Source organism: Propithecus coquereli, unplaced genomic scaffold, assembly GCF_000956105.1.
Source record: "Propithecus coquereli isolate 6110/MARCELLA unplaced genomic scaffold, Pcoq_1.0 Scaffold780, whole genome shotgun sequence".
Classification (NCBI taxonomy): Eukaryota; Metazoa; Chordata; class Mammalia; order Primates; family Indriidae; genus Propithecus; species Propithecus coquereli.
In genome coordinates, this window is record NW_012153952.1 from 273468 (window position 1) to 301425 (window position 27958).

Below are 27958 nucleotides of genomic sequence, written 5' to 3' on the forward strand. Positions count from 1 at the left end.
CGCGCGAAGCACAAAGGGAAATATCGTGGTTACAATGGAAACACAATTCCTAGAGGAAACGTCTGTGCAGCTGTCACCCTTGAAATACACACCATGCATTTTGTCCAGTGAACAGTTCCCCACGTTCAGACCGTTTCTCAGTCTGAGTTCAGAGAAGTTTGCGAGGGGTTTCTTGGTCAAGGTCTAGAGGGGATTCCCTGGAGAAAGGCAGCCTGTGCCCTGCGGCCCATCAGGAACAGGTGCGGCCGCCAGCCTCCAGCACGCCCGGCGACTTCAGCCGTGGTGAACGTCTGCACCAAACAGCAGGAAACCCTGGGGAGAGATGGAGGTGCTGGCATCAGCTGGAGGCGCACCCCCTGTTCGTGAGTGTGGGGCTGCCAGGCTTTGAAGAAGGAAACTTTGGCAGCCCACCTATGGGGAAGGAGAGAGCAGAATGGGGCCTGCCTGCTCACACAAAGTCCAGGGCTGGCGGTGGGGGCCCTCGGGGTCTGGCCACTGGGCTCTGCACATCAGCAGCCACCAATGCCCGGGAATCTGTCAGCAGCATCCCCAGCAGCGGCTTCCTTCTCAGACACGGAGACCCCCGGGCTGTTCTGGAGGCTTCGTTTGTCATCCCTGCCTCGTGGCAGCTCGAGGGAGCCCTTGTTCCCATCAAGGCTGCAAAACCACCTCTCTTTGCTCCTTTGTGCCCTTCGCTCAGAATCTCCAGAAATGAAGAAATTAAATTGTGCCATGGGGTCTTTTTTTTTACTGGATGAACTTGGTAAAATGTGGGGAATTTGGCCATGTGTTTCCTCTGCTCTCGCGGCTAGTTTTCTACAGTCTCTCAGCCCCATTAGCTCCCCGGTCTAAAGAACCGGGGATTGATCGATGACGTTGACAGTTGGGGGAGCGAGGAATCCGGGTGATGTGGGCGTCTCCCACGAGGGCCACAAGTTACCGGGAAAGCCCTTGACCAAGGTGAGGACTGCAGTACTGGGGGGTGGTTTTGTCACAGAGATAACAGCGTTGTTGGGACACGCTGGGAAACTGAGAGAAGAAAGCCAAGGACACGGGTTGGCGTGTCCCACGCTGACGGAGGTCAGGCTGGGCGAGAGCCACCAGGAAGCCTTTTGGGCTGTGTCTAAATCTGCCAGACACCGGCCACGTTTTATACTTGCAGTGTCCGGCACGACACGGGGTGCGAAAGAAGGCATGCAACGTGCATTTGTTAAATATGTAAATGCACCCGCCTTACAAGGGGCCCGTTGGCCACTAGATGAGTTCCGTGTCTGCCAAGCGTAGCGTGGGAGTGAGGCAGTGCTGGCTCACAGTCAGGAGCCTGGCTTTGAACCTGGACTTCATTTAACATGTGTGGCTTCTCTGAGCCTTGGTCTGTCTTCTCTGTTTATTAAGAGCACCCACATCCCGGGGTTGTTGTGGGGGGAGAAGGCACTAGACGCAGGACTTGGCATAGAGGGAGCGTCGCAGCAACAGGTCACTATTGTCGTGGGAGATTTGTCTAGAAGAGATGCTGGACACTCACCTGGTGAGACCGAAGCATCGGGTTGTACAGCTGGACGTGGGAGGGCATCGGGAGAGGGAAGCCCTTCTGCAGCCTCTCTGTGATGGAGACCAGTGTGAGGACCAGGAGGGGAGGGAAGGCCAGAGAGCCAGGGTGGGCAGCCTCCCTGGACCCGCGTGCCCCGCCCTAGGTGGGGACTGGCAGGGGTGTACGTGCCTAAAAGGGAGGCTGCCCCAGGGCCTGCACCTCCCCTCTGTGGTTCTCCATCGGCCCCAAGCCCACTTCCCGGACCTGTGTGGACCTCTTCCCAAGACCGCCCTCCTGAGGGCGCAGCCCTGCCAAGGGCCAGCTGCCCGCAACGGTGTGGACAGAGCATGGACATATAGGGGTATCTGTCGATGTTTAGGACAAAGCCAGTTCCCCCCACACCACCACATTCTCACATGGAATTCTACAATTCTAAATTCGAACCGGGTCTCCCAGGCCATTATGAAGCTATGTTTGTCAACGGAGGAAGCTAGATCATATTCTATATAATAATTTGTTGAATTCATTTTTAATTTCTAAATATCCCAGTCACAGGTTATGTGGCCTCTATTATACTCTTGCCCCTGGCTCTCAAAGGTTGGGGGTAGGCCTGCCTGAAGCTCTCCAGGTTAGCAGGAGACTCCCTGGTCCTTCTCCCAGAGTTGGAAAAAGCTCTGGCTTCAGAGCTGGGATCAAACCCAAGCTCCACCTCTTGCCTGCTGTGTGATCTGAGATAAGTCACTCAACCATTCTGATCTTCTGTTTCCTCCATGAAAAATGGAGATACTAATAAGTATTTTTCTCATGGGGCTGCCTTTGTCTCATGAGGTGACCATCTCCAGCTCTCACAACTGGGGCCGGGTCTCAGGCACCTCTAGGTAATCTACCCAGCCTCTTCCCCCATGACTAAAAACCAATCGTTTCTCCAAAGTTCCTTACGGTTAACCCTGGGAAGCACGAGAGTGGGCACAACGTAGTCCATCATAGCCTGCAGTGGTGCGACCTGAGAGTCAGGAGAAGAAGACTGATGTCGTCAGGGCACCTTGGGATCAGCTGTCCTCCGTCACCCTCCCTTCCACCCAGTGGGCTCAGCAACCTCACAGCCGGGAAAACTGCTAAGAGCTGGACACACGTGATGATGTGAAAACTCTGCAACCCAATCAAGGTCACAGAAGTGACTTCTTTTGCTCTAATGGTCCCAGATGTAAAGCATGTTCTAAATTGTGAGGCACAAGGCCTTAGACCTTCTGACAGTGATGAGGAAGGTCACCAGAGGGTATTTAAATGTGAAAACCTTGGTTTAAAAAATGCATCCTCAGCCAGGTGCAGTGGCTCACTGTAATCTCAGCACTTTGGGAGGCTGAGGTGGGAGGATCACTGGAACCCAGGAGTTTGAGACCAGCCTGGGCAACATAGCAAGACCCCATCTCTATAAAAAATAATTTAAAAACTAGCTGGGCCTGGTGGTGCATGCCTGTAGTCCTAGCTACTTGGGAAGCTGAGGCAGGAGGATCGCTTGAGCCCAGGAGTTCGAGGCTGCAGTGAGCTATGATTATGCCACTGTGACTCCAGCCTGGGCGATAGAGTAAGACCCTGCCTCTAAAAAGAAAACAAAAAGCATCCTCTCAGACACTGCAGGCTAGAGGGCAAATTGGATGAACTTTTTTGAGAGCTATTTGGTAATGTTCCTCAAAAGCCTTAAAGACGTGTGTGCTTTTTGGGTCAACAAACATGCCTCCAAGGCATTTATCCTAAGGAAATAACGTAGAGTGCGGCCAAAACTTTAGATGCAAGGATGCTCACCAAAGTAATAAATTTTACCAAAACAATAACTTAAAAGCAACCCACATCTCCAACAATAGGGGAATCACTTGGAGGAAATGGTGATACTTCGATACTGAGAAATATTATGCAACTGTTAAGAATGATGCTGTAGAAATATAAATATCAACACGGAAATATTTGTGATGTATTTTTGAGTGAGAAAAAGCAGGCCATAGAAATCACATAATTCCATGTTTTTAATTAAATAGGCATAGCGAAAGGCCAGGAAGTATATACTCCAAATTATTAACTAAGTGATGAATATATGGATGGGCTTTATTTTCTTTGTTTTGCAAATCTGTAGGTTCTGACTGCTCTATAGTGCGTATGTTTTGCTTCAACAATGATAAAAAATATTCAAAAATAGCGTAAAGGCCTCAAGATGATTGCATTAGTGGTGACATCTATAACTTGCAAATATACACGTTTTTGTTTCTGGAGTTTCCTTCCCCGGGGCCACAATTCCATGGCCTCACCAAATGTAGTGCCCTCCTTCCTACGAATCCTGGGAACTTTAAATTTTTGTTTTCTGCAGAAGCAGATCACTGAGAGAGCACCTTGGCACCAGTAAATCCATGAAAATGCAATGAGGTTGCGTGTGGTCCTTCGGTTTGTTGTAATCTCATTAGGTGGAAATGGCTGGCTGGACTTTAATCAGATTTGGAGGGGACATGGAGACAGTATGACTTTGGGACTCCTGGGTGGCTTACAAGGTACTGATTTGGTGGGGAACTTGAGGGCACCTCAGGGATCTAAGGAAATGTTCTCTGGAGCAGCGGGAACTGGGGTTCAACCACAGGCCCACCGGGAGATTCAGGCCAGCGTAGTAAGACCCTGGACAGAATCAACACACCGTGGCTTGTGATGAGAGATGCCAGGGCAGACGCTCTGCATGGCCGGTGTTGAACAGCACCGGCAACTGCTTCCTGCTTCCAGGGGCGACTCCCCGTCTGCCTCCACAGCAGGGGCAGCCTCCTCAACCACGGGCAGGGATGCCCAGGCGGTGGGATTGTCCATGTGGGCTGGACTGAGCCCTGCTCCTCCCCTCCCACCGGCCCTCCCTTTCTCTGTCTCAGCCAGCGGCCATTCGTCTAGCTGCTCCGTCCAGACCCCAGCAGTCATCCCGGGGGTCCCTCCCTCACCACACACGTCAAATCTCCCACCAAGTTCTGTCCAAATCCACTTCCCAAATCTGTGTCCCTCCCACCACCTCTCTCCCTCTTCCTGGCCGAGTTCCGGTCCTCCCCATCTCACATGGACAATTGCGCCCCCTCCCCACTGACCCTGCTGGTCTGTCGCCCACTGCCCCTACCCCAGCTGGGGGTGTAGGTGCAGATCAGATCGTGTTGCTCCCTGCAGGGGACGGTGCCCTGGCTGCGCATTGCCTGTCGAACACAATCTGCCCTCTCTACCCTAGCCCGGAGGCCTGGGTGAGCCAGCCCCTGCCTGCCTCTCTGGCCGAGCTGGCTTTCTCCAGTCCTGAAACATGCCACACTTGTTCCCACCACAGGGCCTTTGCCCCTGCTGGTCGCTCTGCTGGCTCCTTCTCGTCCTTTACCCTAAGTATTAATATCACCTCCTTAGAGAGGCCTTCCGTGATCACACCCTCTCACCTCTAATTCTCCCCATCACTTTCTACCCCACCCCCATTTCGCCTTTCATAGCTCTGACTGTGACCTTCATTTCTGTCTCCCCACTGCCACGTAAGGCTCTGAGAAGTGTTTCTTCCCTGTCTTGTTCATCGGCGCACCCCCACACCTGGAACAGGACATGGCAGGTCATAGGTGCTCAGTGAACTAATTAATTTGTCCACTCAGCAAACATTCGTTGGGCAGATTTCCTCAACTGGATCGTGCATGTTTAATCCTGTTTAAACCTCCCCACACCAGCTCAGGTGTGAAAAGTCTGAAGTTTAGAAGGGAAGTGACTCGCCCAAGGCCCCGCAGTTAGTAAGCGCGGAGCAGGGATTCCGGCTCAGGTCTCTCTGCCCACGGAGCTCCTCGCACCATTAATCCGCACCAAATTATATGCAAATGAACCCAAATAGTGCCACGAGCCCTTGACACGTCTCCCCACATCAGGAGAAGGAAGGGCCACCAAAGGCCTCAGACTCACCGGGAAGGGGCCGATATTCGAGTGCTTCAGTTCCAGGAGCAGCCTGTGACCGGGGGAGGGAGACTGAGATCACCAATGGCCGACCCGAGTGAGAACCCAGCTGCCGGGGAGAAGGGGCCCCGTCTGGCAGATACTGCCTGGTTTTCCCGCCCACTGTCCATCCGCCTTCCTCCGGTCACAGCCCCCTGATTTTCCCTTTGGGGAATCCACACCTTCCCTGCGTCGTTAGTGCTGCTGACCCCACACTGGGCCCCAGCCCGTGCTGGCCACAGGGCGCAGCCCCCTCTCCTGCCAAAGTAACTGCCGCAGGGAGGGACCCGTGACCCATGCTGCCCCGGTGAGAGTAGCCTCTGGACTTCTGCTAGGAATACTGGGAATGAGGTGCTCTTTTCTCAAGGAAAATAAGGAAGCTACTGGTGACTATCTTGCCACCACTTGGTGACAGCCTGCTGAGGGATGAAGCCAGCACAAAGGACAGCAGAGCCAAGAGACAGAGAGTGCCTGATTCCTAAGGACATCACTTGAGCACCTGGGTCCACCCTTGCCGGAAACCCATGGACTTTTCATTACCTGACCCATAAACTATTCCCCCCTTTTGGCCTTTATGGCATTTTAACAGTGATCTCTGAGAAAGAGGGAAATGAGGCCATTCATTAAACCCCTATCATTCACTGTGGCGGGTGCTTTCTCCCACTAAATGCCGGTAACACCCCAAGAGGCGAGGGCTTCTCATTTTACAAATGAGGAAACTGACGCTCAGAGAGGGCAAGCAACTGTCCAAGGCCACACAGCTAACAATTAGCAAAGCAGGATTTCAAACAGGTCTCCCCGAGGCCAAAGCCCTTGTCGTGTAAGACACTCTGCAGAGTTTGACAACTTGCTCTTGCTCACCCAGCGGCAGTAGCCCCAGGGTTCCTGCTCTGTGGGTTGTCGTACCCGACCCCGCAGCCCTCCGCAGATTTCACAGAGTCTGTGTTCAGCCGACACCCAGCTGTATCTGCTCCGGCTCCTCGACTAGAGAGGCCCACGGGTGTTTCAGAAAAATGAAATCCACATGTTTCAGAAGCAGAAGTGCTTGTCAAAATGATGCCAGGAGCAATGCGCAGCGTGGGACCCTCAGGAGCCGGTCTCGGGGCTAAGACGGACAGCTCGGTGCCAGGGAGGAGGCAGGAGCGGGCAGGGACGCGGGTCGAGGCTCTATGTGAACAGCGTGAACGTGGCAAAGAGGCAGCGGCCAGGTCTGCATGTTGGGGCGTCACATCTGCTCTAAGTGGCTCCTGCTCTCTGTCTCGCCCCCTCCCTCCCTCTGTCTCTTGGTCTCTGTCGTCATGTGTCCTCGTCTGTCTGTCTGTATCTCTCTTGCACTCGCTCTTCCCGTCTCTCTCCTCCCTCCATTTGTGTCCTGTCTCTTTCTCTGTCTCCTTTCTGTGTCTCTGCCTGTCTCTTTCTCTATGTCTCTCCCTCCATTGCTGTATTTCTCCTTTTCTGCATGTTTCTCTGTCTTTCTCTTCCCTATTGCTCACTGAATGTTTATTATACCCCTTCAAGTGTTCTACACATGTCAGCGCATATTCATATCTCATTTAATCCTCACAACAATACTGTGGGCAAAGAATAATTATTGGGTTTGACAGCCAGGGAGGCTGGGATCTGGAGAGTTTTGGTGCCTGCCAAGGCCAGCTGCTCTTCAAATGCAGGCAGCCTCATGGCAGGGCCCACGCTCCTAACCACGCCCTCCACTGCCGGATTCAAACCCTGCCCACGTGGATTCCAGAGTCTCCCAGCAGGGAGACTTGGAAAGTCCTTGGGATGGGGTCAGAAGTTGAAGTGGGATTTCCGAGTGCCAAGGAAGGCCGGGGGCATGGGGCGGCCGGGCACGGTGTGGCTGGGTGTGGCATGGCTCATTGGTTGGCTCTTCCCAGCCATGGGCCGTCCTGGGACACAGGACTTTTCAGTGCTAAAACTGGGACACTCCTGTGTAAACAAAGAAGATGGGTGGCCCTGCAAGGTGTGACCTTGGGCAAGCCGCTTTGCCTCTGAGCATCAGTTTTGCTGTGTGCAAAGTGGGGATATTGTGCCCATCACACGCCGTTTGCGGCTTAAATGTGACGGGGACACAGGAAAGCAACAGCACGGTGCTTACGCACACCGTGAGGCCCCGGCTGCCCCACGACACCACGAGTGGATGGGCGGCCCCTCCTCCTGGCCCCACAGGCCCACTCACCTGTCCAACTTGAGCTCTCCGACGAGCCTGCTGGACGTGGCACCAACCTCCACAGAAGCGTTCGTGCTCTGCAAAGCAACGACCCAGCGTGAAGCGCCCCGACCCAGGGCTTGGGCTCTTGGAGGCCTCCGAGACAAGAGGGTCAGCTTCGCAAAGGCTCGGGAGGGCCGCCCGCACCACCGGGTCAGGCCAGTAGAGCCCGAGGACCGCGGAGACTTCACTGGCCTTGTGGCCGTTGAGTCCCGACTGTCAGCCAATCTCCATTTTCTCCCCCTGCTTCTCGGGCCAGTTCAGAGTCCCCAGGCCACTCCTGGAAGGGCTGTGGGAGGCAGACCGCAGGGCTGGAGTCCAGGCCTGCCCTGTCCTCACAACCGCTTATACACTGATTCATTAAAAAATACTTATTGAGGGAGAAGACCGAGGTTCCCACCTCGGGGGTCCTGTGCGGTCTGTGTGACCTTGGGTGACCCCTCAGAAGCCGTTCTGTCTGCAAAGCAGAGATAACAGCCTGAGACCGGGCACACCCGCTGGAGGCCTCGAAGGGCCTCCAGGAGGGGAGAGAGTCTGGTCCACATCCCAGTGGCCACAGCAGGTGCCACCAAATGCTTGCAGAGTGATGGAGTGACCGAACGAATGAGCACACGCAGCAATCGTGGAGTGACAACCTGGATGGAGGATTAAACAAATACACAGACGAAGGAATAAACAAAGATAGGCAGAATGAATAGATATGGATGAAGGAAGGGACAAACATACAATTGAACAAAGGGATAAGTAAATGAATAATTGAACGAATGAATGCATGTGGAAAGGGGGTAGCACGTTTCAACAAGCTAATGAATGATTGAATGAATAAGTGAACGAATGAATGAACAAATGCACAAATACATAACTGAATGACTAAAGACGCAAGTGAATGAATTGGACACAGTACACATATTTCAAGCAAAAACGGAAAGAATAATTGAATGCATGAAAAATTGCGTGAATGAGTAATTGAATCCGTAACTAAACAAACGCACAAGGGAACGGCTGGGTGGATGAACGCCTGCAGGGGCCAGAGCAGTCGAGCTGAGCTGGTCTCAGGCTCTGGAGTCACACCGTCTGGATTTGAATCTGGGCAGGATTTACACCCAGTCTCCCGACTGCAAGGACAGTGCTCTCGGCACTGCGCAGGGCTCCCCATCTGCCCACACCCGGGACCGCTTACCAAGCCAAGCAGGAAGAGGGAAGCCAGGGAGGAGTTGGGGAGGATGGCAAAGGTTTCAGCCTCCAGGTAAGGGGTGAGGGCGAGGCCGGAGGACTGCATGGACAGGTGTGGCGGGGTGGACACGGAGATGGCGAGCTGCATGTTCATGTTCGGGAACATCTTGGCCACCTGCACCCCCAGTGGAGAGAACCGACAGAAAGCGTAGCTTTAATTAAAATATTTCTAAATCCTGTCTTGCCCTGCCCTTACTTTAAACACCTCCAATATCTTCCCATTGTTCTTCGAATAAATTCCAAGACCCATAGCCTGGCACCTGGTGCCCTGCCAGCCTCACCCTACATGTCTCTACCTCTTGTCCTCAATCTCCGGCCACAGGCAACTCTTTCAAATGCAACAAGATTTCTTGGCATCTGAAACCCTTTGCACTCTCTGTTCCCTCTTGCTGAATGCCTGTCCACTCATTCTTCCCTAGCTTGGCTCTTTCCCTGCCTTCAGGCCTCAGCTCAAATGTCACCTCTTCAGAGAGCAGTAGTGGCTTCAAGGGGGAATTAAGGAGGGACTTGGTGACCACCCCCTATCTCTCTTAGCCTCGGATCCTCCCCCAGGTAAACCCCGGTCTGAGTAAAAATAATGTGACTGCTATAAAAATGCAGCTTCAAGACAATGCCCTTGGGTATCTCCACCAGCCATCCTGTCCCCTCAACCAGCACTTCCTTATGTATAAATTTTGGGGGTGCCGCCGCTGGAGAGGCTATTTTGAACAGAATGTGTCTCCCCAATTCATATGTTGAAGTCCTAACCCCCAGTGTGGTTGTATTTGGAGATGGGGCCTCTGTGGAAGTAACTGAGGTTAAACGAGGTCATAAGGATAGGGCCTTGATCCAACAGAATTAGTGTCCTTTAAGAAGAGACACCAGAGAGCTATGTCCCCCCACCCCGTGCACACGCTGAGGAAAGGTCATGTGAGGACACAGCCAGAAGGCGGCCGTCTACGAACCAGGAAGAGCCCTCACCGGAAACGGAATCTCCTGGCACCTTGACCTTGGGCTTTTAGTTTCTGGAACTATGAGAAATAAATTTCTGTTGTTTACGCCACTCAGTCTGTGGCATTTTGCCATGGCAGCCCAAGCGGACTAAGACAGTGGGCTTCCTCGGCCGTTTGTCTAAAGTAACTTCATCAACCTGTTGGTTTCACTGATCACAGTCCGTGTTATTTTTGTTATTGTTTTGTGTACCTGAATGATATTTTTCTTTCCACCGGACTGGGAGCTGCAGGAGGGCAGGAATACGGTCTGTTTTGTTGGGTTCCCAGCCTGGGGCCTCAGGCACAAGGTGGGCACTCGATAAATATTTGCTATTTACTTTACTAAATGGACAAGCCTATGCATCCGCTGCACACCTGGCCAGCGGGGTGCTTGGAGCCCTTCTCTGTCCTGAGATGGGCTGCATGGAGCCATTTCCACTCTCGCACGCTGGGTTGCCTCTGGATCTGCGGGCGCAGGCGTCTCAGTACCCACTCAGCTGAGCCCGGTCCTCCCCAGAACCCCCAGGCCACCTCCCGAGCTGACTAAAGGAGAGCAAGCCCCTCCTCACCTCGGGTAGGAAGGTTCCAAAGAATCTGGTCGTCAGTCGGAATGTGGATGTTTTTGGAATCTGTAGCAAGAGAAAAGAAAAGGATCTGGGGGGGCTGTGTTGTAGATAGAGAGGAGGGGACAAATTCTGTATGGGGGGGTGGTGAGAGTCTGAATATACAAATGGACAATGGCCAGAAGAGATGTGATCCCAGAACACTGACCCACAACCTCTGCAGCAACCAGCCCGGAAGCCAAACCGTAACTTCTGCAGGAATGGTCAGGATGTGCGGCCAGTCACCATCAGCCTCCCTGGTTTTGCCTCTGAGAAAGGCCAGTCTGCCCCCAAGCCAATCGCAGGGGATGCCCCACTTCCAGGCGGCCTGCCTCTGCCGAAGCGTGACGCCAACACTGGATTACAGGGTCTGACCCACGGCAAGTACTCGGTCAAAGTCAGCTGTCACGTTCATTTCTCGTGACATTCTCACGCTAAGCACCGGGCTCAGTGCCTCTCAAGCATTCACACCTCATTTCCTCCTCACGACACCCTCTGGAGGAAGATACCGTTATTGGTGTTTTACAGATGAGGAAACTGAGGTTCTGAGAGGTTGAGTAGCTGACCTCAGGTGACCTGGCTGGAAAGGGGCGGGGCTAAGATTTGGACTTTGGCCTGGCCAACTGGGAGTCAACACCTTGATCTCCCCCATGAACAAAGCTTCGAATGCAGTCTGCTGGACTCGGAGTCCAGTGCTCTTCCCGCACTCACCCACAACCCGGCCTTACCATTTCATCCGTGAGGGTCAGTTTCAGGACTCCAGCCTCGTAGTACACAAGCCCCGCTGTGTTGAAGAAGTATTCCGAGAGGCCCAGGTACACCATGCGGTCGTGGTCGGCGGGCAACTCCAGCGCTGACGGGGCAAAGGGAGGTGGGATGCGGTGGGCCAGGCTGAAAAACTCCCCCTGGGGGTGGAGGCAACAGAGTGAGCCCAGGCAGCCTTCAGGAATTGTAATTCAGCGTCTCCACCCCAGGAATAAATGGGTTGAGGACATCGATCGATTGTACACAATGGAAAAAGCAGTGACCAGAAACTAAGAATAGCATCAAACCCCTCCTGGGTGCTAGTTTCTAAGTACTTTTCATGCCGACCCTAGGCGGGGGGGTTGTAATTACGCTCTTTTTACAGGAGTGGACACTGAGGCACAGGGAGGTGAAGTGACTTGCCCAAGGTCACACAGCTGGTTAGTGGCAGGGCCAGGAATTGAACTTGGGCACCGAGAGTCCAGTGAGCACTCGCCTAACCGCAGCATTGGCTCAGCCTCAACCTTGCTAATAAGCAGAAAAATTCTATTAAAAGAACAATGCAATTCCGTTTGTTTGTCTCATCTATAAAGCTAGCAAAATTTGAAAAGAGGCAAAGCGTTTTAAGTGTTATGAGTGTTTTCGACTGATGCTTTCCAGCTTTTGGTGAGAGTGTTCATACGCTGCTGGGGTTGTTTATCTTGTTTCGGAAGAGCAATTTGGCAACATGTTGCAAAAGCAGATAATTTATTTACCTAAAAAAAATGTTGAGCTTAGAAAAGCAAACTATAGATGGATACATAGGGTAGGATACTACTTATGTAAAATTTAGAGGCCCATAAAAAGTATAAAAACGCAAGCAAGAAGGACACACGTGGACATCATCAGTGTGGTTACCTGGGGTGGGGCAGGTTTGGAGAGCACTGCCCAAGGGGGCCTCGGCTGGTTAGTTCTACAACGTTCCACTTAAAAAAAAAATCAGAAGCAAATATGGCAAAGTGGTAACAGTTCTTAAATCTGGGTGGTAGGTACCTGGAAGTGTGTAACACTGTGTACCTTTGAATTATTCCGTCATTTAAAATCAACCAACATGACATTCATAGTACGGAATGTCATGCAACTCTTAAAAATAATATGGACCTGGGTACCGACCAGGAACCATCTTCAATACCATCTTCCACTTGAGTAAAGAAGTGGAAGAACAGTGCATATCCATTTGTGCAGATTATCAGCAAAATCTAAATGACTTTTCTTGTGCATTTAAGTCATTACAACACATTCCACGGTTTTCAGCGATCACCCCTGGGCAGGAGCCCAGGAGGTAAACAGGACGTTCTCCTTCACTGTGGATAATGGCATATTGTTTTAAGCTTTTACTCTGTTGTCTCACTTAGACATACAGGCATAGTTTCCGTCTTCTTTTTTTTTTAGTTTAGCATGCCATTTGATTCAGCAATTCCACTTCTAGGAAATATTCAATCATGAGCAGTGATACAATTACAAGGATGATCCTGCAGCTTTGGCTATGTTTGCAGAAAAAAACGGGAAGAGACCAAACGTCCCAGGAGGGGGCACTGTCCACACACCTTATCCCAAGCTGTCCACTGAAACAACAAACAGCCAGTAAGAGGGCTGCGGGAGGATATTTCATGGAAAAATGTTCACAGGACACACTTTCATTTTTAATAGTTGTAAAGCAACATGTATAATATGACGCATGCAAATGTATGTATGTCTGTGCGTATTTCTATGTCTATATGTGAGTACATATGTTGCATTTATTCATATTTCTATATTGTGGGTTTTGTGTGTATTTGTTTCTATGCCTGTATGTGCGTGTATTTGTCCCCGTGTCTCTATATGTGTGTGTGTGTGTGTGTGTGTGTGTGTGTGTATTTTCCTCTGTCTCAGGATTGGAGTGATCTATCTACCCCTATGCGCTGACAATGCTTATCTCTGGCTTGTAGGACTTGGGTAATTTCTCTCTCTCTTTCTATTCCTTCCTTCCTTCCTGTTTAGTTCTCTGCTCCTCCATAGTTTCTAAATTTTCTTTTCACACTGAACGTGTTTTGGAACAAACAATCAACCACACACAAACAAGCACATCACCAATAGGGAAGGATGGACAGAGGCATAAGTGGAAGGAGTTCCAGGAAGTGGGACCTCCTCTGGCCGGGGCGGTGGGGACGGCTGCTCTGGGAGCGACAACTGCACAGAGACCCACGAGGAGCGTAGGAAGCCAGCGGGGTGGAGGTGGACATGGGGAGGGGAAGGAGTTCCAGGCAGAGGGAACAGCTAGGACAAAGGCCCTGAGGTGGGAACAAGCTCGATGTATATTTGAGGAAGTGCAAGGCCAGTGTGTCTGTTTGGAGGGTAGCGAGTGAGGGAGAGAGTGGCATGAAATCAAACTCCATCCATCTGTCCATCTATCCATTCACCCACCCTTCCATATATCCACCTATCCACCCATCCACCCATCCACCCATCCATCTGTCCATCCATGCACCCATCTATCCATCCATTCACCCACCCACCCATCCATGTATCCACTCCACCCATCCACCCATCCACGCATCCATCTATCCATCTATCCATCCATCCACCCATCTATCCATCCATCCACCCATCTATCCATCCATTCACCCATCCATCTACCCACTCACCCACCTGTCCATTCACAAACCTACCCATCCATCCATCCATGCATCCACCCACCCATATTCCCACCCATCTATCCATCCAACAAATATTTATTGAGCACCTACTATGTGCCAAGCATAGTTCTGGGTGCTGCACACACAGCAGTGAACTAAGCACTCACAGCCCCTTCTCTCTTATTGTAGTCAGGGAGACAGACTTGATAGTCTGTGTGTTATGTGTGTGTATTAGTAACAAAGCAGGACCGGGGGCAGAGGAGAGAGCTATTTCAGTGAGCATGGTCTAGGAAGGCCTCTCTAGGGAAGGGATATTTGAGCAAAGACTCTAAGGAAGCAAGGCAGAGCTGTGTGGGTATCTAGGGGAGAGCACCCTGGGCAGAAGGAACAGCAAGTTCCTGGGGACAGGCAGGCACGGTGTGCCTTGGGAATGGTGGGGAGGCCAGTGTGCCTGGAGCAGGGAGAGTCAGGGGAGAGCGGAGAGGGAGGTGGTGCTGGGGTAGATAGTAGGGGGAAGGTCATTGTAAGATTGTTTCCAAGGACCATGGGGAGCCCCGGGAGGGTCTGAGGCAGATGCTTGCAGTTATATGATTCTTGGTGTAAGCCTCACCTTCAGATGCCCGTCCAGGTACTCAGAAGTGGCTGCCGGAGATGCCACCAAACGATAGTCGATCCCAGCCACAGCATCTATTTTGGTCATCACTAGAGAGGAAGGAGATGGACCATGAGCTGGCTCCCAGGGCTCCCATCCCTAGAACCTGGGATGCAGGGTCAGCATCCCCTAAAATGGATCAAGAGCTTCAGTGCCTCCTCCAGGGAGCCCTCCCTGGCTCACCTTGTACGAAAACGAGCCCACATCCCACATTCACAAATACCATCTTCCTCCTTTCTTCCAGCAGCCCTGAGAAGAGTGGCTAGAACACAGGGACAAGGGCACGGAGAGACCTGGGCACGAATCAAACTCTGTACGGCCTTGGACAAGTCCTCACACTTCCTCCAGGCCACTTTTTGCCATTTGTAGAATGGGGGTGACACTAGTGACCTCCACAGAAGCTGGGAGGACACACGAGAAGGTGTGTTCCCAATGCCCTGCGCGTCGGCTCACATGCCGGGGAGGGTCGTTATCAGCAGTGATAATATCCCGGCTGGGCCCCGCCCGGGTCAGGTCTGAAGGTCTCTGTTTCCTAGCAGTCATCCATGAGAATGACGCACACACTGGCCCCTCCTGTAGCCCTTCCCTCCCACGTTAGAGGGGAAGAAGTTGAAGCTCAGAAATCCGAGATAGCACAGGAGGTGAGCAGCAAAGCTGGGGCTCAAACCAAAATCTTTTCCCTGCCTCATGAGGCCAAACCTTGGGTGTTGACCACGCCCAGGATGGGCCCCTGCCCTGGAGGAAGAAAATGCCCCTTAAATGGGCAGGTACCATGTGCCAGCCGTGCGGGGCTCCATGGGGTGGCAGCCCTGGTGGCCGTTTGGAGCACAGGCTCTGAATGAACAAAACCTTAACTGCGGACTTGGATCCTGCTCATGCCTCTTGATGGCTTTGTGACCTTGGACGAGTCTCAGCTCCTCTCTGAGTCTCAGTTCCTCACATGTGAAATGGGGAGAACATCTATTTCAGTGGAGTATGGAGAGGCTGAGAGGGGACAATTTCCTGAGTGCCCGGCACATGGCGAGCACTTAGCCAGAGGAAGCCCTCCCCTGCCTGCTGTAGCTCTTTGCAGTTTACCAAGTGCTTGTGGGGGTGGGGGTTATTGTCCCCATTTTAAGGATGTGGAAACTGAGGTCCAAGGAGAAGTGACCAGCATCAAATCTCAGGCCAGTGATTGTCTCTGGCCCCAGAGAGCTGGGGGCATTTGGCTGTTTGGTCTCTGCAGAGCTGAGGGAATGAGGGGGGTGCGGGTTGATTTTCTACCTCACTTACAGACCTACCACAGGACCTGGCCCAATGCCATCTGCCACTTGAAAATAACCTGCTTTGTCCATTCCCACCCAGGCCCAGGCCTATCTGGGAAACTTGCTGGCTCCATCATACCCACTCAGCCTCTCTACTTCCCACCCTCTTCTGTCCCCTTCTGTCCTTGATCCCCACCAGTCCTCACCTGGAAGATTCTGGAAATAAGGCTGCAGCTCAGATGACACAGAATTGGTCACTACTTTGCAGATCTGGGGAGAACCAAACAAGTGATCACTGAGGGCTTCCCAAAGTGGATGGTGTCCTTTTGGAATAGTGGTCCAGATATGCTTTGCTTTCCTTGAATTTTCCTTGAAAATTATGTACCCAGTCAAGTTTCCCTTTTCTCTTTGGCCACCAGGAAGCTCAGAGTCCAACATGCAGCTTAGAAATAGTAACTGTATATGATTGCATGACCTACATATCTGCATTCTATTTCCTACCCTGGCTGGGTAGGAAAAGTGTGGAACTTTCCCAAAGGGTATTTATGTTTTCTATTTTGTAGTGTGGGGTTTTTGTTGTTGTTTCTTTGTTTTTCTTTTTTTAAAAATCTGCTTGTTTTTGCCATCTTAGATCCTTTGTGGAATGAGGTGGCAAACAGACACACATGAGGTAGTCAATGGCCAGCCTTCACTTAACTGTGCTTCTGGTAGCAGGGGCAGGCTGTCTGCTAAGTCTGGGTGGACATCCTCCTCACCTTTGCTGTGTATGGCCAGGGAAGCCATTCCCTGCCCACCTCCTCTCTACCTGCTCAACCCCAAGACTCACAGTGGAACAAGCACGGGTCTGAGGACACCTGGGTTAGGTCACAAGCTGACTTTGCCACTGAGGAAGTTACTCCATTTATCTAGACCTCTATTTCCTCATCTGTAATGGAACATGGCAAATAATACTTTCCGTTTAGTCTGCGCACTCTCCCCTAGAACTGGGCTTGGTGGCTTGCTTCTAACCAGTAGAACACAGCAGAAATAACACCGTGTAACTTCAGAGGCAAGGACGCAAAAGGCCGTGCAGTTTCCACTGCGGTCTCTAGAAATGCTCCTTCTCTGGTGGCTCCCTCTGGGAACAGTCACACGCGGTGAGAAGCCCCAACCCCGTGGAGGGGCCACGACTGAGGTCAACAGTCCCAGCTGAGCTGAGCCTTCAAGTCTTCCTAGCCCAGGCACCAGAGACGTGAGAGAAGAACCCTCCAGAAGATGCTAACCCTGAGCTTTTGAGCCTTCCGAGACGAGCCCCAGGTCTCGTGGAGCAGAGAGAAGCCCTGCTGTCCCTGCTATGCCTGTCTGACGTCCTGACCCCCAGAGCCCATGGGCATTGAGTATGATGGTTGTTTTATGACTCCAAAGTTGGGCTGCTTGTTTCGAAGCAGTAACAGCTGGAATAAAGCATTAAAATCACAGCCTTCCCTAACTACGAGGCTGGGGCTGGGCGGTGTTGGGATAAGCCCTTGCCTCACCCTCCCCACGTCGCCCTCCCACGACCTTCCCCACGTTGGCCTCAGTCTCTGCCTCCCCCTGCCAGGCAGCCGCTGGCATGGTCGCACTTTCTTCCGGGAACCTTCTTCTAGGGTCCCGTGACCAGGCCTCAGCCCCTCCTCCCTCTCCCCCAGTGGGGGCTGCTCCCCGCTTTCTTCTTGGCTCCTGCCCCGTCCTTTCCTGCGCCCTGCCCGAGCCATTCCAGGCGCATGGACGGCCCCCACGCAGACGCTGCCGGGGCCGCACCCCAGTCCCTGAGGTCCCCCCGGAGGCCACGTTCCCCTGCACACCCCAGCTGCCCCAGCCCCAGGACTTCCTCTACTCTCTGGACCGTGCTCACAGTGCCAAGGAGTCAGGGACCCCAGGAACAGCCCAGGGGGGTAAACGCCCAGCTTCCTCCCGCTCTGGGCCAGCTCTGGGGTGTGTCCCCGCGGTTCCTCCCACTGAGCCCCCGGGCGCTCACAGCAGCAGGCACAGTACAGCGCCCCTCCCTGTCCCTCCCCACCCTCCGGCTGTCTGGCCCGCAGGGTCAACTGCTTGCACCCAAACCCAGCGTCAGCGTCGCCCTGCGGAGCCCACACAGAGTCACCTCCGCTGCTCCCCCGCATGTGGCCAACGCCCCGACCTTGCCTTGCAGCCCAGACTTCTCCGAGCTCCAGCCTGGGGGCCCCGCTGCCTGCTGGGTGTCCAGCCGCCTCCTGGACAACTGTCCCTGGATGTCCCCCAGGTCCCCCAGGCTGCACATCCCAAAACGAACTCCTCAGGGTCTTACTCCTGCTTACGGTTGACCAGAGGTCACCTCCGTACCCCCCTCCCCTCCTTCCCTACTGTCAATCAAGTTCCTTTACCTGGGGAAGGAGGGAGGAAGGGAGGAAGGGATTGGGTGGGCGCCCTGCAGCATCTGCGTGGGCTCCATGCATGCACCTGAAATGGCTCGGGGAGGGAGGGAAGGAAGAAAGGGAGGGAGGAAGAGAATGAGGGAGGGAGGAAAGGAAGGGACAGAGGATATGAGGGAGGGAAGGAAAAAATCTGTTTACCCCGGAGGTGTTTCTGTCACATAAGGCTCTGGAAGTCCCGAGACCTGGACCGTCATCCTCCGAGGAACCTGTGCCTCTTCTCCCAGTGGCCCAGGGGTGAGAGGGCAGCACAGCTGGCAGTGGGCCCCAGCTGGACCCCTGGGCCGCCCCAGGCATTGCTGCCAGCGTTGCCGACCCTTGAGGGCCAACAGATGGCTCCAGACCACGCACATGGCAGCCCAGCTGGGAGCCTGGCCGGCTGCCACCCTCCTCCCCCAACACACACTTGGTGTAGACTCAGACACCCGCCCCGCACTCTGTACTCCGTGGGCGTGGCCTTCCAGCTCGCCCCTTCACTGTTTCCAGCCCCTCCTGGCATCGCGACACCTCACTGATTCTTTCAGACCAGTGCTCTCTTCTAAACAAGATCTCAGGATTAAGAACTTCACCTCTGAGGTGGGGTAGCCTGGATTCGAATCCCAACACTACCACTTTCTCTTTCTGTGTCTCAGTTTACTCATCTGTGAAATGGGCATAATCATGACATCTCTGGCCCTCGGCATACGTGGGCCACCACCATCATCACCTTCACCATCATCACCACCATCATCATCTTCACCATCAGTGGGAGCAGCAGCAGGATGATTATTTTCTAGCTTGGCTGCTACAGAGGGGCCACTTGAGGGGGACTAAGAAATAATCGTTTTCACTGTTCCAGATGTTAAATAGATCTTAGCCCCCCTCATGCTGCGACTTGTTATACGGACAGCTGGGCTATGGGTGGGCACATTGCATCGTTTCCTGAATCCTTACAACACCTGGGAGGAGAAGGTTTTCACGTCCCCATTTGACAGATGGTGAAACTGAGGTTCAGAAAGGTGGAGTCATTTGCTCAAGGTTACACAGCTGGTTAAGCCCTGAGGCCAGGACCAAAACCGAGGGATTCTGACCCTGAAACCCGTTCTATAATCCACTGTGTTATGAATCTTAATGACCATGCACTGACTTTTCTCTTTTTAAACTTTTGATACCATATCTTGAGAGAGGTGATCTCACTTGATTGACGTCTCCCTACAGCATTTTCAGTGTCTTTGACCAGGAAAGCAACGTCTCCCACCTAGAAGCCTGCGTACGCCTCCTCAGTCTCCACGCCGCCACTCGTGGCCCCTCCAGTCCTTCCCACAGCAGTCAGCAACATTGCTCTAAAGCACAGATCTGGCCAGGTCAACCCCTTGCCTAAAACCTTCAATGGCTCCCCATTGCCTCCTGGAGAAAGCCCAAGTTCATTTGCCCTTTGAGCTAGGGCAATGGAAACGCATGGTTTATTAATGGAAAATTAGCTAAATGAATGACCTCTTTTCTTAGCTGAAGAAGCTAGCTTGGGGACTTGAGGGTGTGGGCAGGGTTGGGGGGCATTGGCTCATGCCTGTCTCTTGTACCAGTTCCAGGCTCAAGGAACACGCTATGACTGGGGTTTGGCCCATGTCCAGGCCTGCAGCTTTATCAACGCAGAGAGCACCACGGAGGGGCCTGGGGTGGGTCGGGGAGGAAGAAGGAGCCAGCAAGGCTCCGAGGCCAGCAGAGCTGTGGGAGGAGAGGGGGCAGGGAGAGGTGGCACCTCCTCATTGGGGAGGACCAGGGGAGGGCAGAGGGGGTCCGAGCAGGCGGGGTGAAAGTTTGCTGGCGGTGGGAGGAGTGACTCTTTCTTGCTCTCTCGTGGGCCCCTCGGTTAAATAGACGCGACTGGTTTTAAGAGCTGGAGTTGTGGTTTCAAAGGGCTGTGGGGATGGCTGAGCGCTCTGGGCCAGAGCGGAAGTGCCCGGTGAGGTGGGAGGCGTGTGGTTGCTGAGGGACGCGGCCCCAGCCCTCCTACCTCGTCCTGAATGGTGTTTCTGATGGAAGATTCAATATTTTCGCGGAAGAGTCGGATCAGCCACCTGGAAGTTGACATGTGGGGACATATGTGAGGCTTTCCAGATGTCCCTGGGCTGGATTCAGGAATTGCCCTCATCTGGGAAGCTGTCCTTCCTCCTCTAAATAGGCCTTGGCATCCTCACCCCAGGGCTCCAACTGCACACGCCCTGTTAAACACATCTCCCCATGTTTTGGTGACCTGCTTATAAGGTCATGTCCATAATAGCTGCACAGCTGGGCCCCTGTCTGGGTCTCGGTCTCATTCCTCACCACCCCCTCCCTCTCTGGACACCAGCCACACTGGCCTGCCACATCCCCTTTCCTGTGCTTCCTCCCACCACAGTGCCTTTGCACATGCTATTCCCTCTGCTTAAAACACCCCCTGTCCCCAACATCTACCTCATTAACTTCTACTTACTCTTTTCATCCCAATTCAAATGTCATTTCATCAAGGAAGAATTGGCTTGCCCCCAGGCAGGGTCAGAGCCTCCTGTTCTATGCATTTAGAGCACTTTGTTCCTCATTTCCTCAGTTCTTACCTCCTTTTGTAATTCTTTTTTTTTTTTTTTCACTCTGTCACCTGGGCTAGAGTGCTGTGGCATCAGCCTAGCTCACAGCAACCTCAAACTCCTGGGCTCAAGCGATCCTCCTGCCTCAGCCTCCCAAAGAGCTGGGACTACAGGTCCTCGCCACCACACTGGGCTAATTTTTTCTATTTTTAGTAGAAATGTGGTCTCACTCTTGGTCAGGCTGGTCTCGAACTCCTGAGCTCAAGCCATCCTCCTGCCTCAGCCTCACAGAGTGCTAGGACTACAGGAGTGAGCCACCACGCCCGGCCTCCTTTCATAATTCTGGGTGAGCTATTCATTAGTTCAATGGTTTGGTTCATGGTTGTCTTCCCCAGTGGGCTGGAAGCTTTAAGAGGACAGGGCTGTGTGGCTGGACCTGGGGTCAAGTGGGCTCGGCTTAATAGTCGCTCGCTATGAATGCTTAGGTTAGCTCCTCTCCTCTCTGTGCCTCGGTTTTCCCCCTTGAAATGGCATACTACTAATCTCGTAGAGTCATTGTGTGACTTGAAGGAGCTGTGCCTGCGCTCACCACAGTGCTCGGCACATAGCAAGCCTCCGCCCGGCGCTAGCTGTCACTCAGTGTGTATCGGTCGCTGCGTGTCGCACAGCCTGTGCATGGCTGGTTTTCAGCAGATATTTGTTGGATGGATGGATAAATGATGCCTACAGATTTGCGGTGAGGATATAACTTAGAGAAATATAATAAAGTGCTTAGCGTGAGCCTGGGCACAGAGATGCCCAGTAAAATCTGCCGAATGAGTATTGAATGAACAAATTATGCCCTGAGACAGGGACAGTGTCTGCTTCATCTGTAGTCCCCGGCCCCCGTCCCACTCCCGAGGCCTCTGAACAAAGCCCGGCATGGAGGTGGCACCCCGGATGTTTTCTGAATACAGGGCTGATTAGGAGAGTTCTTCCTCTGGTCCCTCCTCCCGACCACAGCCCCAGGAGATCATACCCCAGCTTGCTGCCCGAAATGTGCACGCCGACGCTGCTGACGTGGCTCCTGCAGCTGGAGCAGGCGAAGGTGGGTTTGCCCGACGTGGGGTCACTGCCCATCTTCAGATCAGCCACAATGGAGATGCCCTCTACCGTCAGGTCAAAATTGCCGCTGGTTTTGCTGAAGGAACACAACGACAGGGAGCAAGCCCTTTCTAAGACCCTGCTGCCATTCAAATGTCAGGCCAACGCCGGAAGGCGGGTTTCACTTTTATCTCCAAGCCAGGGCGAGGAGGTGGAGTGCAGAGAGAGGAGGCAGCTTGCCCAAGGTCACACAGCAGTTGAGCGGCACAGTCAGGCTTCCAACCTGCAGTCTGAACCCACGTCTGCCTGGCAGAACCCTGTTCTCAACCACTGCCTCAGGCACTGCCCTTGCTGTGTGGCTTTGGGCATGTTTCTTACCATCTCTGTGCTTCTGTTCCGTCACCTAGACTCTGAATCGGCAGTTGGACGCCAGGGTTTGCATCTCAGCTTTGCTACGAAAAGCCTGGGTGTTTGAAGCCAATGACTTTAATTAATTAATACCTCCCTTAATTAATGAACAAGGTTAATAATTCCTCCCTCGGGGATGCAATGCATTTTGGCTAAGACGGTACACAGGAATGTAATTTGTCAATTCTTCCACAATGCGATGAAGTCTTATTTTGTGTGTGTGTGATCAGTAGGTGAAACGGTAGATATAAAAGGGCTCAGGTAGAGGATTAAGCAATCCCACTGTGGGGAGCAGACGAAGCCAGCAGCCCTTGTCAGGGAGGGCAGGCACACACCCCTCTTCACCCCAGGTGGCTGCTCTTCCCTTTTCTCCCTAGATTCCCCACAAGGGAGACTTTCCTAAAGAGATTGGTCAACTGAGCCACTATTACTATTTGTCAAGGTCACTGTATTAAGATTCAGAGTTGTGTAATAGTTTGGGTGATTCACCCCAATTTTCACCCCTCCCCACACTCATACCCTTGCCATTGCCTATCGTGGGGGCAGAGTGCGTTTCCTTGCTCTTGACTTTGGGCTTGGCTACGTGACATGATTTGGCCGATGGCATATGAGTTCTGAGCCCAGGCCTTCAGAGAACCTGCATGCTCCTGCCGTCCCTTTTTGCACCTCTGCTACCAGCACCAACACGCTCTGGGCAGCCCACTGGTCCAAGGAGGAGGAGGAGGCATGTGTGCAGCCGAACCTCCCTGCTGAGCACAACCTGGAACGGCTGAACCCCGGCTGACACTCAGATACGTAAGTGATCATTAGTGATCGTATGTGATTGTTGTTTGAAGCCGTGGGAGTTTGGGATGGTTTGTTACACAGCAATAGCTAACCGATACAAAGAATACACGAAAGGTCCCGGTTAGCCTTCCATCCTAAGCCACGCCCACCAACACAGCCTTGCCAGTGTCCTGCATTGAGATGTGGACAGATGCACAGCTCTTAACCAAGGGTTATGTTGAATCTTCTCATGTGAAAAATTCCCCTAGGAACCCCGTGGCAACACCTGGTGACAGGTAAGGCAAAAACTGAGCATTTCTGAGACCCTGGCTCTAATCCCTCCCAGGTATCAGCAATAGGACATCCAACAAACCCCAAGCATGGAAACGTACATAAAACTCTTTTGTGCCTTCCACTTTCCGCTTATCTTGACACTGGCATTGCCGATGAAGAGTTTAAGGCCCACATTGGGCACCAGGGGTATCTGGGGACTGGGAAGCTGGAATCCACGGACGTTCATGCTGCAAGGGAGAAATGTTCAGTCAGCTTCCCAGGCGCTCACAGGAGGGCTCGGTTAATACAGACTCGTCCCCCCCACCCCACCCAGGCCCTCACCCATACATTCTAGGAGCCCAAAGTTATAACAGCTGCCTTGGCAAACATGTGGGCACTGGCGTGGCTTGGGCCTTGAAGTCAGACAAATCTGCATTTGAATCCTGTTTTTCAATATACTATTGTGTTACCCGGGGCATATCATTTAATTACCCTGAGCCCAGTTTCCTCATCTGTAAAATGGACACAATAATCTCTATCTTGCAAGGTGTGTGATGATCTGTGAAGATGGCAAAGGTTATCTCCTGGACTGTAAACTCTGTATAGGGGTGGGATGTGTCTGTCTTTTTTCACTTGTAGCTCCAGAGCCTGTTGTGTCCAACGCACAGAAGGTGCTCAGAACATCTGTCGAATGAATGGTCGTAAAAAATTCTGTAGAAGACTTTTATGGGTGTTCTGCCCAGCACTCACACCTCCTTCTTGTGATGCCAGAACTGCTATTTTATTTTGGGGAGCCCCTCCCCACATCTGTTCCATGCCACTCCAGAGAAATTTGACCTCCCCTCTATCTTCAGGGGGTGGAGCTTGTGACTTAGGCTGAGCCGCTAATGTCTGTTCCCCTGGCCACGGCGATGGCTCAGGAGCGCGTGTGTAACCTAAGATGGGCCAATAGCAGTGAATCTTAGGGCTCTCGCTGGAGTTGCCAGGAGAAGGTGCGGTCCTTCCACAGATGGAGAGTGCTGAGATCAAGGCCGGTGGCCCTCTTGCCTCTGGAGGGGACACTTTGCCTGAAAATTAGGCCTGTCCAAGAAGGTGACGCTGAGAGGTGGCAAGAGAGAAACAGGGCCCAGTGACATTTGAGCCTGCCTCAAGCTGAACCCGAAGTCAGAGGGAGCCAATACATTCGGCTTTAGGCCATTTAGGATTCAGTTTTCTGTCCTTGAAACCCCCCAAATTCTAACTGATACATGGGCCTGGCGTAGAGTTTTGGGGTTCGTGACATATTGCTTGGGAGTCATGGTGGGTGCCAGAAAGACGGTTTTCGTGGCTTCCTCCAGGCTCAGCGTGGGGGCTGAGAGCCCCATGGGATGGCGTAGACACTGACTCTGGGCTCCTAAAGTGTGCGAGTTAAGGAGTTCGTGGCTCTGCCGTTCTAGGTCTTGGTGGCCCCAGAACACGGCAGTTCTGTATGTTGAGGACTGAGCTCTGACAGGCCTTACCTGTAGAAGCTATAATTCCCTTTCCCCAAAGGCTTGATTTTAAACTTTCTTGAGTAATCTGGAATCTCGATCTTCTCCAGTTCCTTCCGCAGCACGGCCGTTCCCTCCTGGCAGGCTGAGGGGAGAGCACAGGTGACCGTCAGAGGCACAGCCGTGAGCCTGGGCCGGCAGGGCAGGGCAGGCTTGGACGCGTGGCCCTGTCCATGGCACAGACGGTGGGACTGGACGGGTCCAAGACACGGGTCAGTTAAGGTTTCCTATAAAAAAGCCAGAGCTCTGCGGGTCATACCGTCTTTGTCACTGCACAAAAGCAGCCACAGACAATATGTAAGCAAGTGAACGTGCCTATATTCCAATAATATGTTATTTATGGACACTGAAATTTGAACTTCATGTAATTTTTCACATGTGCAATATTATTCTTCTTTTGATTCTGTTCGATCATTTAAAGGTATAAAACCCATTCCTAGCTCATAGGCCATATGACAGGCCAGATTTGGCCTATGGGCTGTAATTTACTGACCCCTGTTCTGAAAAATTCATCCCCCAAACACCCAAGCATGCGTCCTGCAAGTATTTATTGAACACTCACTTTGTTGCTTGCTCTGTGGTATGTCCCCACAGACACCTCACCACCCTGGTTTTGGGACTCTTACCACAGGACCTTTGCATATGCTAGTCTGCTGCCAGGGAAACTCTTCCCTCCCACATTCACCTGGTCAACTTCCGGTCAGCTCGATCGTCACTTCCTCCGGGACCCTTCCCTGGCACAGTAGACTAGAGCAGGCCTCCTCATTATCATTCTCGAGATGCTGTGGAAGCCCACTTTGGAGCCCACATCACCATTTGTCACATTACATGTTTAGTCACATGACTCTGATGAATGTCTCCCTCCCGTACTAGAGGGAAGCCCCCACCCCACCCCACGGTCAGCAGCAATGTCAGTTTTATTTGCTACTGTGTCCCCTGCAGTTACCGTCATTCCTGGCGCTTAGAAGGCATTTAATATTTGTTGGATAAATAATAAATGAATGCCTCAACGGCAGGAATTCTACCATCAGTTGTTACGTGGCTAGCAGTGTTAAAGAACCCATTAGGGCCGGGTGCGGTGGCTCACGCCTGTAATCCTAGCACTCTGGGAGGCCGAGGCGGACGGATTGTTTGAGCTCAGGAGTTCGAAACCAGCCTGAGCAAGAGCGAGACCCCGTCTCTACTAAAAATAGAAAGAAATTAATCGGACAACTAAAAATATATAGAAAAAATTAGCCGGGCTTGGTGGCACATGCCTGTAGTCCCAGCTACTCGGGAGGCTGAGGCAGAAGGACTGCTTGAGCCCAGGAGTCTGAGGTTGCTGTGAGCTGGGATGACGCTCTGGCCCGCTACCCCAGGCAACAGAGAAAGAAAAAAAAAAAAAAGAACCCATTAGAAGTCAAACACATTACTTGAGAAGGAATAGGAAGAAAGATGACAGAGCCCAGGCTTTGTGTTTTCCAAGAGCCAGTTAGGAAATAACAATGACAATAAATTTTTTCAAGCTCTCACTCTGTGCCAGGCATTGTTCTATGCTGTGCACATGTATTAAGTTGTTGCATTGGAACAACCCTAGGAAATAGGCCTTGTCACTACCCACGTTTCACAGATGAGGAAGCCAAGGCTTAGAAAGGCGAGGTGCCCTGCTCAGGGCCACATAGCTAACAAGTGGTGGAGGTGGGATTTGAACCCAGGCCTTCTGATCCCAGAGCCCATGCCCTGGGGTAGGCCTTCCAGGGGTTCGTGGTCACTGCCTGGCAGGGAAGAAAAACGTGGGGTGGCCAGGATCTGTAAGTCAGCGGGGCCAGGCCTCGAAGGGTCTCGAATGCCATGCCAAGGGTCGGGACAACTTTTGAAGGCACGAGGGAGCCACTGATAGTGTGAGTGGGGGAGGGGTCGCAGGGGGGACAGATTTGCTGCCTTTCAGAAAACCCACTCTGCCACGTGAGGCACAAGGAAAAGGGGAAACTGAGGCTGCTGTGACAGAGCATGAAGGTTCTGAGCCTCTGCTCCCAGGAAGCCTTCAGGGCCACCCAGCTCTGGGTTTGGAGCAGGGACATACTGCTTTCTCCTAGCTCATGTGGGGCCTCTGTCTGCACTCCGGGATTCAGAGATGTCCTGCCTGGGCTGGGCCAGGAATTCAGGGGTGGAATCCCAGGTCCCCCGGAGTCCTGTCCTGTTCCCCAGGGGTACACTAGCTGTACACTAGCTGGTGAGGACCTGCCTTCCCCTCGGTCTGTTTCTCTGGGGCTGGGGATCACCCACTGTCCTGCAGGTCATCTCTCTGCCACCAGGAGGCAGCGTCGAGCAGCCCCATGTTGGGAGTCGGTCAAGATCAGAGCTCAAATCGGGCCTGCCCTGTAGACAGCGGCAGTATGTCCCATCCAGGGTTGCAGTGAAGACAAATGAGATCACGTGTGTAAAGCTCCTAGCGCAGCGCCTGGCGCAGGTCGGAGCAGGTCAGCAGGGGCTGTTCTGTGCCACTCTCTCCTCTGTCTGGGCCTGGATGAGTGGTCTGGGGGGACCCTCTCTGGATCACCCAGTAGAGTACTGCGCACAGTATGGCTACCAGCCCCTGCACTGGGGAGAGCACGAAGGAGTGCCCTCCCCACACTCCCCCGGCCTCCTCAGCATCTAGAGGCAGGTGGCAAGGTTGAGAACCCGTTTTGGAGAGAAGGGCCTAGAAGCCCGAGGTGGGCATTGGGTAGAGGGAAGGAGGGGGCCACGAGGACCCTCAGGGGCCTGAGCACTGGGCTTGGAGTCCTCTAGACCTGCACTCTGCCACTTCCCAGCCCTGTGATCTTTGGCAACTCACTTGTCTCACTGTAAAACAGGGGTAAGGGGACGTATTTTGGAGAGCAGTGAGTGTGCCAGGTACTGGATCTAAAGGGCTGCACACAGTAGGTGCTCAATAAGTGCTCTTCGGGAGATGGGAGAGGAGGGAAGGAAGGCATCCAATTACCATAGTCCAGGCCTTTCTGGGAGATCCTGGCCACGGCACCAGGGCTGATGGCTGCTGTCATGGCTGTGCCCACGGCGGCAAGCACCGCCAGGAGCGCCCGTCTCGGCGAGTTGTCAGGGCCCCTGGCCATGTCCTCCCTCAT

At 52.9% G+C, this 27958-nt stretch overlaps 1 protein-coding gene across 1 annotated transcript; it reads right to left on the reverse strand.

Moving 5' to 3' along the window:
• On the reverse strand, positions 1-27958 carry BPI (bactericidal/permeability-increasing protein). The gene is made up of 15 exons (XM_012662809.1): positions 27817-27958; positions 24825-24939; positions 23445-23573; positions 21815-21976; positions 20247-20310; positions 16031-16094; positions 14539-14630; positions 11259-11435; positions 10498-10557; positions 8905-9072; positions 7695-7762; positions 5471-5513; positions 2471-2534; positions 1526-1602; positions 1-312 (listed from the first exon to the last, which is right to left on the reverse strand). The coding sequence occupies exons 1-15, from the start codon at positions 27956-27958 to the stop codon at positions 274-276; spliced, it is 1464 nt and encodes a 487-aa protein (XP_012518263.1). The 3' UTR covers positions 1-273.